Source organism: Panthera leo, chromosome C1, assembly GCF_018350215.1.
Source record: "Panthera leo isolate Ple1 chromosome C1, P.leo_Ple1_pat1.1, whole genome shotgun sequence".
NCBI lineage: Eukaryota > Metazoa > Chordata > Mammalia > Carnivora > Felidae > Panthera > Panthera leo.
In genome coordinates this window covers 191,172,847-191,191,975 of record NC_056686.1, presented here as the reverse complement: position 1 = coordinate 191,191,975, position 19,129 = coordinate 191,172,847, and the positions used below count along the sequence as shown (strand labels likewise).

The following is a 19,129-nucleotide window of genomic DNA, read 5'->3' as shown; positions in this document are numbered from 1 at the left end:
CCACAACAGCATATGCAGCCAGGGAACTGGACTGGCCACTTAGTGGACAAAGTCCAGCTTTGAAGGGACTGTTGCTAAGTCTACATCCTAAAGGTAAGCTGCATTCGACTTTGATGTCTTTAAATTTTGATGTCCAGTGTCCACAGATATGAAGTTTCTGCCCCCAAACTTGCTGGTATAACTTACAGATAAAGATTTCTTCTGCCCATAGGGGCCTCAACATGGCAACTCAGTATCACACAATGTGATGCTATTCAAAAGTAGAGGGGAGGGGAAGGAAAACCAGTACATCCAGGCATAAGGAAAATGCCAGGAAATTTAGAAGGGAAGAGATGAGAGGCAAAGAGAGGTAAAAGAAATAAAATGAAAGAGAAACGTAAACAAAAAAAATCCAACGTAATTCTTCATCAAAGGAATTAGAAATGCCACCTTGGTTGTGTGTGTGTGTGTGTGTGTGTGTGTGTGTGTGTGTGCGCGCGCGCGCGCGTACGGTCTGCAAGTACTTTCTCCTGTTTTCAATCAGTTGTTTATTTGCTCTCCCAAGTGTGACTCCACTGGTAGGTGTTCCCCTCAATCAGGGTAATCAGTACAGTCTGATCCTAAGGAAGGTCTTCAGAACATTATCTGTAATGTTTTTCAATCACCCAGGAAAAATTAAAGCTCCCATGCTGCAGCGGTGCTGGGAAGAAGTGTGAGCGGAGGCTGGGTCCTGCGACCGCCCAGTGACAGGCAGCCCGTGTGCATGGTAACCATCAGCCCCCATAGACCCCGCCCTGCAGGCGTAGCAATGCAGAAGGCTGCAGTTACCCGTGTGGGGACACATTAAGCAGCCTCTCCGTCTCCTGCTTCGAATAAAAGCGGAAGAAAAGCCATTTCCACAACTGAGCCTTTCTTCCACTTTGACATTTCTTTGTTCCAAAGGAGGAAATTTCAAAGAGGTTTTGCTGTTCGGGTTTTCTATCCTTTATTTCACTCTCCTTTTATTCCACCTCACCTCTTTTTCATTTTTATAGTTGCTACAGCCTATCTTACTCATGTAGCACATTTCTTTCTTAGATGAAAAAAAAAAACATTTTTAATTATACAAATAAGATGAATCTGTTTGCCTTAGAAAAAGTTAAAATATTGCAGAGAAAGGCAAGGTCTTTTTCAACCATAATTCCCATCCCAGGTCAGGTTCCCAGTTCCCCAGAGGTAATGTTTGGGCTAGATCTTCGCATTATTTGCGGTATATCTATGCATTTCCAAATATGCATACATACGTGTTCACGTGTGTGTGCATATGTGTGCACGTGTGTGCCCAAAGTGGGCAAATGGCTACTATCTATTAAACGTAAAACCTGAGAACCCTGCACACATATATGCTCGAGGAGACATTACAGCTTTGTTCACTGCAACATTGCTTACACTTTCGAAAAACTGGAAACAGCTTGATGCCCTCCAAGTGAGAATGACTAAATAAACCGTAGTACCTTCTCTATGGCTGAACCATGGTAAGCCCATATGTGCCAACCCGAAACGCTTCTCAACTGCAGAACAACATGTACCACGTGATAACACTGATGTTAATAATATAACGTTCGCGGACTCCAAGGCTATGCGAGGCATACAGAAGCTGTTTGAACATTTGAGTGAAGAGACAGACAGGCCCAGGTCACTCGGAGGGGCCACAGAGTACACGCCAACCAGAGAGCGTGACTCTAAGTCTGTAGTTCAGTTCCTTCTTCCTGCCCTTCCCTCTTTCCTCTTTCAGGCTGTTCCTGTAGACGAATGTTCCCAAGGTGGCCAGCTCCTCTTCAGCGGGTTTGCAGGAAGGAGATAAGGCCACAGAGTATTGCCACAGCTGCTTATAAGTGTAGAGTAATAAAATCCAATCTCCCATCCAGACGTGCGGGAGCCAAGGGCTGGTACACGGTGCCCCAGGAGGCTGGGCCAGTCTGGGTCAAGTCAGGACTTATACCTGGGTGCCGTTCAGGGAGCAGAATGTGATATGAGAGGCAAAGTTTGGTGGGAAAATCCTAAATGAGAGCTGAGCTGATCACTATTAATTCAAAGAGCCTCAGTGAATCCAAAGAGAAGTGATGACTCTCAGTACACATCCATGTGGAAAGGGGTGGAAAGATAGGAAAGTTTAAGTAGAAAGTGACAGACCGAGAGGAAAGATTCCTTGAGCCAAGATTCCTTCCCAAGGGGAAGTCAGTGGCCCAACTGCTTTTCATAGATGCCTTTGGGGAAGGAGGTTTTCTGGGCAGCAGCCTAGCTCAGGCAAAAGGACTGTTGTAACTTATTTTTAAAACCTAAAAATCTTGTTCATGGTGAAATCCTTTTAAAGAAAAGCATCATGTAAAAATGAGATGGTGAAGTTGCCCTGTGAGCATATGAACATCTGCATCCTTGTATATGAACCTAAACCCAAACACCACTCACTTCTTGAAATAGACTGTATTTCATATATGTATGGTATACATTATATATATTAGAATACGTACATATCTCATTATCATGTTCCTAAGATGAATTGCAAGGAATGTGGGTTAAATTCAAACCAAAAGACAAACACTCACATTCTGTATTTCTTGCTCCTCTAGACTGTGGTCAGCATCAGGAATGAACTGTGGAGAACTCACGAATCCGTTAATGCACTCCACAGGGAGTGGAAAAATTTCTACAAATATATCACCATGTTTTTTTATTATTATTAAGAAGAAATCCCTTAAACAGAGAAATACTAAGCCCAATACGAAGGTAAAAGGAGACTTTGATTCTATTTGAGTTAAGCAGAACAGAAATCATCGGGCTGGTTCCATTAAGCTTGGGAGATGGGGACAGTGACCAGCATAGGAAAAAAAAGAGAAACTGATGCCACTAATGGCTGTAATAAGCACAACAGTGTCTAGAAAACTGTCCAGAGTGACTTCTGAGGATATATCTTTGTTGTGTGCTTCAAGTCCCTGGACTGACTCCTTTCTGAAAAACCCATCATAAAGATACATTTGAAACTCCAATTATAATCAAGGATATTAGAGCCAGACTCCCTTTTCATCTGAGTGTGATTGCCGATAAGTGTGAGGGCTCTCCTTCAGAGATGCCCACTTTAGGCAGGAGCCCAAACCAGACCCCAAGGCCTCTCCAAGACCTATGGTAATTAGGAATTTCAGAGGTTCTAACACTGAGAAATCTTGTTGCGTTTGCCACCGACAATTTGATTCCTACAAATTCCACCCATATGCCAACCGTGCTGATTAAAGAAGAAGATTGTACTTCATTCTGCCAGTTTTAATTGTACACATACTCCGTCACCGGGACTATTTTAGGCCTGGGCCTGGGAATATGGCAACAAGCAAACCAGAAGAAAAAAATTTGCCAGAATAAAGAGACAGTAAGACATTATTAAGTAATAGAATAAGTAAGGTGTACGTAAAATAACAAGTAAAATATATCGTATGTCATATAATGTGAGTGTCTGGAGGTTTGAAGGCTGGAGACTAAGTCCAAAATCTAAGGCTTTATCAAGCTCCGTAGCAATGAGTCATGCAGAAAGCTAAGAAGACAAATAAGTAGGGAAGGGGATGTGAGGTGCTGGAGGTCGGGTTTTTGCAATTTCAAGTAGGGCAGTCCAGGAGCCACTAGGAGAAGTTAAGGTGGCAGAGTAGTAAAGGGACCCTGGGTTTGTCTCATCCCTCAATCACAGCTAGATCAACATCAAACCATTTTGAACACATAGGAAAGAGATCCGATGATAAACAGAACAATCCGCATAATTTGAGGGAGAGAACACGGGCAGGTAGTGGTGCGGGGAGGCGACCTAGGGGAGAAAAGCAGTGGAAGCCATTTTCCAAGAAAGGAGAAAGAGGGAAAGAGAGCAGTGCTTCGGGTTTGCACAGGAAAGCACTCCACCCCAAAGCCCCGGAAAGCGGCTAGAGAGAAAGTAAAAACAGGCACAGAGGACTGCGCAAGAAACCTGTTCGCCCAAACCACTGACTGGAGCGGGGAGGAAGGAGACGGATTCAGTACCGCCAGTTTTTTATAAACGGCAGAGTACAGAGTTTGAAACTTCAGAGGTCAGCTGTAGTGAGGTCTGAGGATCCCCTGGGTCGCACAGGTAGCAGTGGTTCCCCGTGCATTTGGTAGAGGTGCTACAGCCTCTCCATGGGCAAAAGATCCCACAGGTGCCATCGAGCCACCAAGGTCACCAGTATAGGTTGTAATAATTCCATTTTCATTCATGATTGTATCTATTTAGGTCATCTCCCTTTTCTTTTTGAGAAGCCTGGCTAGAGTTTTGTCAATTTTGTTTATTTTTTCAAAAAACCAGCTCTTGGTTTCGTTGATCTGCTCTACAGTTTTTTTAGATTCTATATTGTTTATTTCTACTCTGATCTTTATTATTTCTCTTCTTCTGCTGGGTTTAGGCTGTCTTTGCTGTTCTGCTTCTATTTCCTTTTGGTATGCTGTTAGATTTTGTATTTGGAATTTTTCTTGTTTCTTGAGATAGGCCTGGATTGCAATGTATTTTCCTCTCAGGACTGCCTTCGCTGCATCCCAAAGCGTTTGGATTGTTGTATTTTCATTTTCGTTTGTTTCCATATATTTTTAAATTTCTTCTCTAATTGCCTGGTTGACCCACTCATTCTTTAACAGGGTGTTCTTTGACCTCCGTGCTTTTGGAGGTTTTTTCAGACTTTTTCCTGTGGTTGATTTCAAGCTTCATAGCATTGTGGTCTGAAAGTATGCATGGTATGATCTCAGTTCTTGTATACTTATGAAGGGCTGTTTTGTGACCCAGTATGTGATCTATCTTGGAGAATGTTCCATGTGCACTTGAGAAGAAAGTATATTCTGTTGCTTTGGGATGCAGAGTTCTAAATACATCTGTCAAGTCCATCTGATCCAGTGTGTCATTCAGGGCCCTTGTTTCTTTATTGACCGTGTGTCTAGATGATCTATCTATTTCTGTAAGTGGCGTGTTAAAGTCCCCTGCAATTACCACATTCTTACCAATAAGGTTGCTTGTGTTTGTGAGTAATTGTTTTATATATTTGGGGCTCCCGTATTCGGTGCATAGACATTTATAATTGTTAGCTCTTCCTGATGGATAGACCCTGTAATTATTATATAATGCCCTTCTTCATCTCTTGCTACAGCCTTTAATTTAAAGTCTAGTTTGTCTGATATAAGTATGGCTACTCCAGCTTTCTTTTGACTTCCAGTAGCATGATAAATAGTTCTCCATCCCCTCGCTCTCAATCTGAAGGTGTCCTCAGGTCTAAAATGAGTCTCTTGTAGACAGCAAATAGATGGGTCTTGTTTTTTTATCCATTCTAATACCCTATGTCTTTTGGTTGGCATATTTAATCCATTTACATTCAATGTTATTATAGAAAGATATGGGTTTAGAGTCATTGTGATGTCTGTATGTTTTATGCTTGTAGCGATGTCTCTGGTACTTTGTCTCACAGGATCCCCCTTAGGATCTCTTGTAGGGCTGGCTTAGTGGTGACGAATTCCTTCGTCGTTTTTGTTAGTTTGGGAAGACCTTTATCTCTCCTTCTATTCTAAATGACAGACTTGCTGGATAAAGGATTCTCGGCTGCATATTTTTTCTGTTCATCACATTGAAGATCTCCTGCCATTCCTTTCTGGCCTGCCAAGTTTCAGTAGAGAGATCGGTCACAAGTCTTATAGGTCTCCCTTTATATGTTAGAGAGTTTTTATCCCTAGCTGCTTTCAGAATTTTCTCTTTATCCTTGTATTTTGCCAATTTCACTATGATATGTTGTGCAGAAGATCAATTCAAGTTACGTCTGAAGGGAGTTCTCTGTGCCTCTTGGATTTCAATGCCTTTTTCCTTCCCCAGATCAGGGAAGTTCTCAGCTATGATTTCTTCAAGTACACCTTCAGCACCTTTCCCTCTCTCTTCCTCCTCTGGAATACCAATTATGTGTAGATTATTTCTCTTTAGTGCATCACTTAGTTCTCTAATTTTCCCCTCATACTCCTGGATTTTTTTATCTCTCTTTTTCTCAGCTTCCTCTTTTTCCATAACTTTATCTTCTAGTTCACCTATTCTCTCCTCTGCCTCTTCAATCCAAACTGTGGTCGTTTCCATTTTATTTTGCAGCTTGTTTATAGCATTTTTTAGCTCCTCCTGACTGTTCCTTAGTCCCATGATCTCTGTAGCAATAGATTCTCTGCTGTCCTCTATACTGTTTTCAAGCCCAGAGATTAATTTTATGACCATTATTCTAAATTCACTTTCTGTTATACGGTTGAAATCCTTTTTGATCAGTTCATTAGCTGTTGTTATTTCCTGGAGATTCTTTTGAGGGGAATTCTCCCGTTTCATCATTTTGGATAGTCCCTGGAGTGGTGCGGGACTGCGGCGCACTTCCCCTGTGCTGTCTTGAATAACTCGTGTTGGTGGGTGGGGCCGCAGTCAGACCTGATGTCTGCCTCCAGCCCACCGCTGGGGCCACCATCAGACTGGTGTGTACCTTCTCTTCCCCTCTCCTAGGGGCGGGATTCACTGTGGGGTGGTGTGGCCCGTCTGGGCTACTTGCACACTGCCAGGCTGTGGTGCTGGGGATCTGGCATATTAGCTGGGGTGGATGGGCAAGGTGCACGGGGGCGGGAGGGGCAGGCTCAGCTCACTTATCCTTCGGAGATCCGCTTCGGGAGGGGCCCTGTGGCACCGGGAAGGAGTCAGGCCTGCCACCGGAGGTGTGGGTCTGCAGAAGCACAGCATTGGGTGTTTGCACGGTGCAAGCAAGTTCCCTGGAAGGAACTGGTTCCCTTTGGGATTTTGGCTGGGGGATGGGTGAGGGAATTGGTGCTGGCGAATGCCTTTGTTCCCCGCCAAGCTGCACTCTGCCGTCCGGGGCTCAGCAACTCTCCCTCCCATTGTCCTTCAGCCTTCCCACTCTCTGAGCAGAGCTGTTAACTTATAACCTTCCAGATGTTAAGTCCCGCTTGCTGTCAGAACACACTCTGCCTGGCCCCTCTGCTTTTGCAAGCCAGACTCGTGGGCTCTGCTTGGCCAGTGGGCTGCCCCTCCACCCTGGCTCCCTCCCACCAGTCCGTGTAGGCGCACCGCCTTGCTGCCCTTCCTACCCTCTTCCGTGGGCCTCTCATCTGCGCTTGGCTCTGGAGACTCCGTTCTGCTTGTCTTCTGGCAGTTTTCTGGGTTATTTAGGCAGGTGTAGGTGGAATCTAAGTGATCAGCAGGATGCAGTGAGCCCAGCGTCCTCCTATGCCGCCATCTTCCCTCCGATCTAGCCAAGGTCACCAGTATAGGAACAAAGACGCCGGCTGAGGGCAGCAAACCCTAGCCCCGGCCAGGTGTTGTGATTTACCATAAATCTGATCTGTTGCCACAGTACAGTAACGTGACTATTTCTTGGGACAAGCGGCACCAGCCACAACACGAGGAGACCCTCCCCCAGAAGATCACTGCAGGTCTGACCAGCTGGAGTCTCTAAATGGTGGGATTTTGAAACACAGCCAGGCCTGAGATAAAAATTTTGGAGAGAGGCACCGCCTGGTAGGCAAACAGCTTGGACATAGACAGGGGGCAGATGGGGAGCTGGCGGAAGTGGGGACACAGGAGGGGTGACTGATCGCACGCCTGTGAGAGTGTGAACTTCCTGCTCTGGAGACTAGAGAGAATGGTGAAGGCATTTTCGCTATTAGCCCACCAACAGTGATTGACCCCAGTGCGCTATACAGCGCCACCAAGTGGAGAATGGAGCCATTACACCAAGCCCTGCCCGGCTGTGACCTCCAGACACCTCTCGGCTAAGCAAGTGGGCTTGAGAACTGAGAACCATAGAGGCAGGCCCCTCCCTTAGAAGACCAGCCTAGATCCCTTCCACGAGTTCAGTCTACTGACCATAGACTCCTGCAAAGTTTCAGCTCTAGGGGAAACTGGATCTAGCTTCATTTGGGTGTTTTGTTTGTTTTTTGTTGTTGCCGCTGCTTCTGTTTTGTTTTGTTTTTTCTATTGTTTTTCTTTTATTTCTTGGATACAGAAAGAGCAAAATTGTTTTATTTTTTATTTTTTAATTTTTAATTTTTTTTTCTCTCTTCTTTTCTCTTTTTTCTATCAAGCTTCTCTTAACAAGCAGACCAAAACACACCTAGGAGCTAGCTTCCCTTATTTTATGTTTTCAGGTTTTCAATTTTTATTTTATTTTATTCTATTATTATTATTATTATTATTATGTTTCCCCCCCAAAATGACAAGATGGAGGAATTTACCTCTAAAGAAAGAAAAGGAAGAAATGACAGCCAAGGATTTAATCAATGCAGACATAAGTAAGATGCCGAACTAGAGTTTAAAACAACAGTTATAAGGATACTACCTGTGATTGAAAAAAGCATAGAAATCACCAGAGAATCCCTTTCTGCAGAGATAAAAGAACTAAAATCTAGTCAGGCCAAAATTAAAAATTCTATAACTGAGATGCAAACCCACACAGAGGCCATAAAAATGAGGATGGATGAGACAGAGGAGTGAATTTGTGGTATAGAAGTAAAATTACGGGAAATAATGAAGCTGAAAAGAAGGGGAAAACACAGGTCAGTGGTCATGAAGGTAGCCTTAAGGAACTCAGCAATTTATTAAAATGTAGTAACATTCAAATCACAGGTGTCCCAGAAGATGAAGCAAGAAAAAAGGGGCAGAAGATTTATGTGAGCAAGTTATAACTGAAAACTTCCTTAATCTGGGGAAAGCCACAGACATCAAAATCCAAGAAGCACAGAGAACTCCCATTAAACTCAAAAAAAGCCTGCCATCACCAAGATATATCATAGTCAAATTCACAAAATACGCAGACAAGGAAAGAAAGCAGCGGGGGGGTGGGGGGGGTGGGGAGGGAAGTCCCTAACCTACAAGGGAAGACAGATCAGGTCAGTTCACAGCAGATCTGTCCACAGAAACTCGGCAGATCAGAAAAGAGTAGCAAGATATATTAAACATGCTGAATCAGAAAAAATGTGCAGCCAAGAATTCTTTATCCAGCAAGGCTGTCATTCAAAATAGAAGGAGAAATAGAGAGTTTCCCAGACAAATAAAAATGAAAGGCGTTTGTGACCACTAAACCAGTCCTACAAGAAATTTTAAGGGGCACTCTTTGAGTGGAGAAAAAAAAAAGACCAAAAGCAGCAAAGACTAGAAAGGACCAGAAATCATCACCAGAAACACCAACACTACAGATAACACAAAGACACTAAATTTATGTTTCAATAATCACCGTGAATGTAAATGGACTAAAGGCTCCAGTCAAAAGACATAGGATATCAGAATGGATTAAAAAATAAGATTCATCTATATGCTGCCTACGAGAGACTCATTTCAGTAAAGACACCTGCAGACTGAAAGTAAGGGGATGGAGAACCATCTATCATGCTAATGGACATCAAAAGAAAGCCAAAGTAGCAATGCTTATATCAGACAAACTAGATTTTAAAACAAACCCTGTAACAAGAGATGAAGAAGGGCATTATATCATAATTTAGAGGTCCACCAAGAAGATCTAACAATTGTAAATGTTTATGCCCCTAACTTAATGAACCCAAATATCTAAATCAATTAATCACAAACATAAAGAAACTCATTGATAGGGGACTTTAAAGCTCCTCTTACACTAATGGATACATCATCTAAGCAGAAAATCAACAAGGAAACAATAGCTTTGAATGACACACTGGACCTGATGGACTTAACAGAGAGATTCAGAACATTTCATCAAGTAAGGCAGTCAGGGATCACCTCACTGAAAATGCAATGTTGAGCAATGACAGTGAGAGGGTGAGGAGAGGAAGGAGGGTTCCAGGCAGAAGGACCAAAAGGGCAGACGGGTGTGTTGAGAGTAGCCAAGAGCTCTGTGTGGCTGGCAGTGAGTGAGCCAGAGGGGAAGCAGAGGGAGGCCAAAGAGGAAAGGGGGCTCTTGGCCAACTGCTGGGCCTTGTCTGCCTCTGAAGGACTTTGGCTCTAAACAAGGAAGGGGACCCTTGGAGGATTTTGAGCAGAGGACTGACATGATCTGGTTTGTGTTTTAAAAGAATTTCCCTGACTGCCTGGTTCTTTCTTAAACCCATAAACAACTGCATTTAGGAAGAGGAACCAAAACAGACCCACAATTCATGAATTGCCTGCCTCGTTGTTCCCTCCCTGTCCTGGTCCCTCCCTGCCCTGCTAGGTGTTTAGCCATGACATATATACTGTCTTTCTAAATGGAGTGATTCCAGACAAAATGATAATGAATAAGGTCAAATTTCAAATGCAACTAGCTAGTGAAGGTATGCTGTCAAAAGCAACCCATAACATGCATGATGAGTTTTCTAAAACACCTCTAATGCCAATGAAATTCTTAATGGAATTGTGTGTATATATAAGAGACATAAGGCAGTGGTATATGGTGACCATATTGTCAAACAGTATAAAACAGCATTGATCAAGGTTAAGTAATAGTCAAGGCACAGGCTCCTCCAGTATCTTCCCACAGAGAGGACTCACGGTACATCTTGCTAGGGCTCTGGTGAGTGTGCTGGCCTCTTGCCCTTCCTACTCATGCCTGTCCTCTTTGCAGAGTCCTTAAAAAACAGTTAAACCGATACAAAGACAAGTTGCAAGCCATATATGCCGCCCAGAAAGAAAAAAGTTGCCGATTTGAAACAAAGATTCACCAACTCACGGCCAACCAGGATAGTCTGTGGACCCAGCTACAGCAGATGGGGCAGCATCTACAGGTAGGCAGTGTGGGAGATACCATCTGGACCGTCCAGAAATCTGACCTCAAATCCTCTGGCCAGTGGAGGGACTTCTGCCTGAAGCTTCTCACCTCACTCTGATCGGCCTCTTCTCTTCCCTGCCTCCTCTCTCCATTCCCTCACTCCTCCCACTCTTATCCTCTCCAGACTGTGTCCTTCCCCTTCCTGAAGGCAATGCCATTGGGAGAATTGGTGGCTGGTGTGGTTATCAGTGCAATTTAGAAACTATAGATCTAGAGCAAAGTGGTCCTTTACAGCACTGATTAGCCTTTTGGTCTCTGCATCCTTTTTACATTCTTAAAAAAAATTTGAGGATCTCAAGGAGCTTTTGTGGGTTATATCTATTGCTCTTTACCATGATCAAAAATAAAAGCGAGAGGTGGCTTAAAAGTTTATTACTGAATTTAAAAATGTAGTAAACCCATTACATAGGGAACAATTTTAAATAGTAACTATATATTTAAAAAAAAAAAAAAAACCTTAGAATAGTGGCATTGTTTCACATTTTTAAACAAATTTCTTTAATACCTGGCTTAATAAAAGACATGACATGGGGCGCCTGGGTGGGTCAGTTCGTTAAGCGTCTGACATCAGCTCAGGGCATGATCTCATGGTTCACGGGTTCAAGCCCTGTGTCGGGCTCTGTGCTGATAGTGCAGAGCCGGGAGCCTGCTTCAGATTCTATTCTGTGTCTCCCTCTGTCTCTCTCTCTGCCCCTCACCGTCTCACACTCTGTTTCTCTCGTTCTGTCTTTCTCACTCTCTCTCTCTCTGTGTCAAAAGTAAACATTAAAAAATGTAAATAAACATTAATTTTTTTTAATTAAATAAATAAGTTAATAAATAAATAGAAGACATGACTTCACTGCTTCATTCAAGATGTTTTATTGAAGTATATGAAGAAATCTGGTCTTATAGAGATTTGCAGTTGAAAAAGAGAAAAATGTTTGAATAAAGGCTTTTCAAATCATTAGAGATCTTTTTCGTTGGAAGTGCACCGAAACACAAGTGATTGTTTCTTAAAGGAGAGTTGCAACCTTGAATCTGAAGCCATCGCTCTCTCACACTCTTGTTTCATTAAAATACAATGTTGTGTTGTGCTCTTCGAATGAAGCTTCTACCCATGCATGATATTGGAGCACGATACACTGGTAATTTGGAAGTTCGCTGAGCTAAGCCAAACTTCTTGCCTCCCATTAGACAATACCCACCCTTCCTCCTCCGCCCCCGCCAAATCACATTCATTAATACCACCATTAAGCTCATCAGGAAAGTCTTTCTTTCCGGGTTGGAAAGGTATCATGCACGTGGTGGTAGATCCGAGTTTTCTAAAATCTGGTTTCTGCTACAAGCCTCACCTGTTAAAATTGACAACACATACTGTGAATTGCTTCCTTACTGTGGCAATCTCACTTCACCTATTTTTGGAAAATGTTTGCCAGACTTCCAAGTCTGCATAACAGTCTGCAAGTCCATCCTTTCACCCAAAAGGCAACTTTTGTGTTTCAGTAACATTAGAAGTATTTTGCACACTTCCCACTTCATCCTACATATGTCATACATGTATTCTACAAAATACATGTCATCATGTACATTTTTCATCCTAAAAAATACATGTCATAACTAAGAAAACTGAAAATGTTTGTTATACCACCAAGGATATTTTTATTTTATTTTTATTTATTTATTTATTTATTTATTTTAGCTGCGAGAGCATAATTGTGAAGAACACTACTGACTAGTAGCACTCTTGGATGCTGCCTTGATTTGTACCAAGGCACCAACGGTGTTAGCCTTACTTACTTTAGCCTTACTTTTGACTCTGTACCCTCGGGGCAAATGTCAACACAGTGAACAGGCAAATAATATCTAAGTATCATCGGGCAAATAATTTTGACCTCACAGACCTCTAAGAAGGTCTTAGGGATTTCCGAGAATCTGTGGACCACACTTTGGGAATTGTGCTTTATAGGGTGCACACCCCCTAGATTCTATACCCATGGCTTATTAGAAGCCCCCCAACATACCTAGCTAGATGGATCATTATGAACGTGTTTTATTGTAATACATTTTAGCTACAATTCAAGGTATCCTGATGTTCTCAGAAATTCCTTATGATAGTTTTAGAACCTGAACATTTAGGACCTAGAATTTTCCCAAGTTCTTGTGATATTTTAGAATCTGAACTGCTGTCCTTTTTGTAGCCGGTTTTAGAGGGACATTGAATTAACAGCATAAAATAAAATCAATAATAAATGATTTACAAAGGCGAAAAAAAAATCTTGCATTAAAATTTCTGATTAGGAGATTATTTATGAAAAGGGTATGATAAAGGTTGATTTCTTCATGAAGTTTTCTTTACCCAGGCAATGTTGCAGCCACTCCACCCTTCATCTTCTTCCCAACAAAATACGATGTCCAAGGGTGACCACGGAAAGGATGGAAGGTTTTGGAGGGGAGGAGATTCTTCCCAGGCCACAAATGCCACTGAAGCCTGTTCAGAATGGGAACCTTTCGCTTACCCAACCATGACTGACAAAAGTCACCAAAGTCAAGCAAATGCAGAGCGTGCTGTACCAAATTCAGAATCCCCAGAGGCCCTTTTGCCGCTGAAGTCAACACAAAACAGCAAGGCACAAAGCCAAGCACCAAAGACCTCAAAGGAAATCTTTAGCTCCTTACCCGGTTCTCAGGAAGGATCGCTGCAGGACACCCCCCATATGGTTCCTGAAATGAGCAGTCATGCTCTGGCAACTGCAGACAGAAAAGAGATGCCTAACATCCAGGAGGGAAAGGATGAGCTAGAGGAAAAGGAACTGCAAGAACTGTTGTCAAAACTTACAGATGCCTTCCCTCTAGAAGTGCCAGCAGGTAAGATTTTCACAATCATTGGAAAAAGTTAACGGCCAAGGATTCAGGCTACCTTTTTTAAAAAAAAAAATTTTGTAATGTTTATTTATTTTTGAGACAGAGGGAGATAGAGCATGAACAGGGGAGGGTCAGAGAGAGGGAGACACAGAATCCGAAGCAGGCTCCAGGCTCCGAGCTGTCAGCCCAGAACCCGACGTGGGCTTGAGCCCACGAACCGTGAGATCATGACCTGAGCCGAAGTAGGACACTTAACCGACTGAGCCACCCAGGCGCCCTCAGGCTGCCTTTTGTTTTATAACATTATCCCAACAGCTACAATTCATCTAGTGAGTAAGAGTGAGAGTTGTGAATCGTTTGGACATCAGTAGCATCTCTGAACTTGAGGTCTAGAGTTGCCCAATTTACAAGGTTTTTGTGAGCACTAAAGGTGATAGACCGTAAGAGATTTTACTATAGCGTCTGGCACAATCCTAGCATTCCATAATAGTAAATAGCTACAAACATTTTAGAAATAAGCAGCTTTCATAGCTAAACTGGAGAAACAAAAGCAAAAAATAAAAACGATATGAAGATGTCAAAGACCAAAAGACTCTCCTAGAAGAGAAGCCAAGTTTTTACGTGAAATTTAAATTAGAAAGCATTTCCATTATAAAGTATTAAATTATAGAAGAGAAGTAAATAACAAAAAATAGATAATTTTGTTATTGCTCTTATTATTGTCAATAGTACTGCCACAAATATAATTGGGCAGCCTGACATTACCATTTAAAAATGGGGGTAATAATAAAGCATAAGAGACTCTTAAAAACTGAGAACAAACTGAGGGTTGATGGGGGGTGGGAGGGAGGAGAGGGTGGGTGATGGGTATTGAGGGCACCTTTTGGGATGAGCACTGGGTGTTGTATGGAAACCAATTTGACAATAAACTACATATATTGGAAAAAAATTAAATAAATACATAAATAAATGGGGGTAATAATGATGTACTTCCAGAAGACAATTGATTAAGTTTCTACAATGTAAGTAGTAGAATTTATCATCATTATCATCATCATCTTCTTCATAAGCTATGACTCCTTGGTAAATTCTGAAGGCTCTTTTTAAAAAATCTTGAAAAAAATAAGAAAAAATAAAAATCTTTTTGAAAATTAAGTTAAAATTTAGCTTAAAATTTTAATTTTAAAATTTAAAAGGCTCTTTACTATAGTTATTTCTTCTGTTTTGGCCTGATAGCATCTTATTTATAGTGTTTTGTTGCCTTAATATTGTCCCTATATCTATATCCATGTCCTTTTTGAAAGCCTAAAATCTTTTGTGCTTGAGTGACCATCTAGAGATGTGCGAGGAGGGCTTCTCAAAATATTTCCCAATTGGCGTGTGAGTTTTTTAGAGCTGCCATAACAAAGCACCTACCACAGAGTGGGTAGCTCAAACATCACAAATTAATTTTCTCACAGGCCTGAAGGCTGAAGTCTGAGATCAAGGTATCCCTCTGTGGACATCCCTATCCAAATTTGCTCTTTCTATAAAGACACTACTCCTATTGGATTAGGATCTGCCCGTATAACTTCATTTTAATTTAATTAACTCTTTAAAGAAGCTGTTTCCCAATATATTCACACCCTGAGGTCCTGGGGTTAGGACACCCACATATGAATTTGGGAAGAGACACAATCCAACCCGTAACAGTCGGTGAGCTGGAAAATCAGTACATCATAATGTTGGTCGTATACTGAAGTTGGTAGAAACAAGTCAATAAAGTAATTATTTGGTGATTCTGAAAATCTCCACTGTGAGAAGAGTTGGAGTTATAATCCTTGCATTAGAGAACACGATTACCAAGATGCCCAAAGCATGCTCAGACTGCCTGAGATAAAGACAGGATGAGAACTCCTTGTGCTTGATTCTGAGGCCGGCACAAGATTCCACCCACTGTGTTTCCACTTTAACTTCATTGGGGTCATGACGAGTACTCAAAGCAAAGTCAACATCCACTTGAAGGTTTCAGGAAAATTTCACGTAAAAATTTGGCTTTTATTCGAGAAAAATCTTCCAGTCTTTGATATCTTCATCTCATTTTTATTTTTTGTTTTGTTTCTCCAACTGAACTTATTAGGGCTGTTGATTCCTCACAGCCCTTGCAAATGGAGCAGGCTGTGTTGCACGTTCCAGATCACTAATAAGCTAGGTCTAGTACACACATTGGGAAGACATTATCCCAACACGTGTGCAGTTTGATACCTAAAACTAAAAGATGCATGCATATTTTAATTTCCTTTATCAAAGTCTATATATAAAAATCATACATACATACGTATACACACATGATTATATCATTAAAAGGAAAATCATGAAAGGGTAAAGCTTATTTCTACATTTAGATGATGCAATAATGTGTAGAGGTGCAGTTAGCATCGTCCAATCTTGTAGAGTATACCAAAAAAAAAAGTATGTCTCAAAAAGTTAATTTAAGGATAATCATTAGGATGTTTCTACTGGAGGTATACAAAAGTGCTTAGGATGTTAGCAAGAGAGCACGCATTTTCCCTTTTTGTTATTATGGTAGTGTATACTTCAGGATGATCCCACAAATGCTAATTGACAAGATTTAAATTTACAGTCTTATTTCTTTTCGAGCAGCTCTGTTTCCTTAATGCTTTCAAGCAGAGGATCTATGTTAATCTTCATGGCTATTTGCATTTCCTAAACCTTGTCACTCCTCACTCAAATATTTCTGAGTAAGTTTATATCTTTATTCATTCTGGTTTTGAATATGATCTTGTTTGCAAATTCTTCTTAGCCATTGGTGATATGGGTTATAAAAGTACACTCCGTCATTTATGCATAATCTCTGCATGCTTGCCAAAATTACACCAAAAGGGCATAACAGGGCCAGAGGTGTGATAACCACACTGATGAAGGTGTGGAAAGGCCAACAAACTAAATTAGGGTGTTGGCTGCCTTTGTTTTATTTCTCTGTCATGGATGCATCAAATAACAGCAGGAAGTTTTTGATCATCTTACTGTCCCAGTTTTTTTTTTTTAATTTGAGAATTCTCTGGAAAATTAGGAAGTCCCATTGTTTGTAACAGGCTAAGGTTTACTCATTGTCAACGTATTTACCCAGTGTTGTGATCATCCTAGTGATGTAGGCAGGCTGGGTCCGAGGACCCAGAGCAGGTTCTGAGGACCTGCCAAGAGAGTCCGTGGCTTCACGCAGGATGGAAATCAAATGCAAGCCAGCAGGAGGTGAAAGCAGAATTTATTGAAGATATAAAGAGCGAGGTACAGATGGAGAGTCTGAGAGACTTGGAAAGGAAGAGAGGGAGTCTCATCTTTGGTTCGGTCTGGGGTTTTATTGGCAATTGTAGTCAGTGCACGTGTCCTCTCGGGCACACAGGAACCGGTCAGAACAAGGACAGAGTGCAGGTGTCCATCGTAAGGCACTTATTCCCTGAAGCCAGGGAGTCTTGGCATCAAGATAGATAATCTAGCACCAGTGGTCTGGAAAAGGCACATGATGGCTCTGCCCTGTCATTCTTTAGATATCATCTATTATGCTGGAAGACCCCAAAGACATCATTATCAATTTGTCCTTTACAAGGAGGACACACATTAAGGCATGTGTAGGGTGGGGGGTGCAGGTCCTAGCAAGAATAGAAGCGGGAAAAGAAGTGAAGGGGGAAAAGAAAAACACAGCTTTTTCTTTCACAGGGTCTCTTCCGTTTCCCTGCCTCACTGTCGCTGACTATTCTTTTAGATGGGAGCTGCGCTAAGGGGTCAACACAGTTTGGAAATTAAGATGAACTTTAAATTACTTAAAAGATAAGACTAACGCAGTAAGCCTAATGGTCAATTAGGCAGTTGTGCACATTAACTGAATAGAGTAATTCATTATCACGATAGGATAACAGAATTCCAAGAGACTATGAGAGTTTAATAGAAAGCATGTAGAAGAGGTTCCCCAAACCTCCTTAAATTCCAAATGCTGGGTTGAAAATCAGTAGCAAACGATTTGCTTAAGCTTGCAGCAAAGGAATTTACCTTACAGTGCAGGAACAGGACATTTTTCTCTGTATGGTTGTATGTCTTTCCTTTCTCAACTTAAGTTATATTGTTCTTGCTTTTGCTTTTTTTTTCATAGGACACCGCTCAAACTATTCATCAGTAGCCAAACAGCAGAGGTTCTCACAGCATGGTCCCTAGACCAACGGCATCAGACTCACCTATGACCATGTTAGCAATGCAAATTCTTGGGCCCCATCCCTGATATACTCTATTAGCCAGGAAGCTCCAGAGAAACAGAACCAAAAGGGTGTAATATAGAAAGAGACTTATTTTTAAGAAATTGGCTCATGTGATTATGGAGGCTGGCAAGTCCCAAGATCGACTGTCAGCAAATTGGAGACCTAGAAGAACCAGCGGGTGTGGTTCTAGTGCAAAAGCTGGCAGGCTGGAGACTTAGGAAACAGTGATCTTTCAACTGGAATCCGAAGGCAGAAGAAAACTCATGTTCCAGCTGCGAGGCAGTCAGGCCGAAAGACTTCTCCTACTTAGCCTTTTTGCTTAATTCAGGCCTTCAATTGATTGAATGAGGTCCATCCACATTAGGGAAGACAATCTGCTGCGGTTAGTCTGCAGATTCAAATGTTAATGTCATCCAGAAACACTCCTACAGCACACCCAGAACAATGTTTGACCAAATATCTGAGCACCAGTAGCCAGTCAAGTTGAGGCATAAAATTAACCATCACATGTACCAAATCAGAACTCTTAGGGGAGGACCTAGAAACCTGTTTTTACACTGTCCAGGTGATTCTGATATACATCAGAGTTTGAAAACCTCTGCTCTACAGTGGGATTTCTGGCTCCTCAGATTATCGCTCAGAGTCATGGGAATGTCCTTTAAGAACCCAAGACCAAGTTGTATTAGTAATCGATCATGGCAAATAACAGCCATCTTATTTTCCAGATAGCCTAGAGAAAGGGCATTGTCAACAGGGATGGGGGAGCGATGGTTTCTATTTCTTCTCCATGCTAGAACTTTGGCACGATCAGCTTAGGAACCTGTAAGTGCTTTCTCTGAAGGACTCTCCTGTTTGTTGATTTCAGGCCCGCAATCTTCGGTAAACATGGACCTGTATTGTGGAGCGGAGCGGCTGTGCAGGGCCTTCTCTGCCCTTGTCGATCAAATCACTTTGTCCAACTTGAAGTGATAAGGAGTCCAGGCCCAAAGACCCCTTGGATGATGATGAAACATATTTTCAAAATCTATACTAAAAGAATTAAGCCTTTTACCTCTCCATAATCTGGTGTGAAATGTGAAGAAAGTAAGTTTTATTTTTTTCATCTCCCTACTCACGTATCTCAGTCCTGCAGTTCAGACGAAAGCCCCGGGAGTGGGGGCAAAGGAAAAAAAAGGCCAAGTCAAATCCAGGTGTGTTGGGTATCCGATAGAGGGCCATTATTCATTCGAATACCTTATT

At 41.9% G+C, this 19,129-nt stretch overlaps 1 protein-coding gene across 1 annotated transcript in view; it reads left to right on the top strand.

Moving 5' to 3' along the window:
• DYTN (dystrotelin) overlaps positions 1 to 18,859 on the top strand; it is a 53,096-nt gene extending 34,237 nt beyond the window's left edge. The window contains exons 11-13 of the mRNA XM_042953101.1: positions 10,593 to 10,752; positions 13,139 to 13,643; positions 18,756 to 18,859. Of these exons, the coding sequence (XP_042809035.1) occupies positions 10,593 to 10,752; positions 13,139 to 13,643; positions 18,756 to 18,859 (769 nt within the window). The remainder of the gene's footprint in view (positions 1 to 10,592; positions 10,753 to 13,138; positions 13,644 to 18,755) is intronic.
• The last annotated feature ends 270 nt before the right edge of the window (positions 18,860 to 19,129 follow it).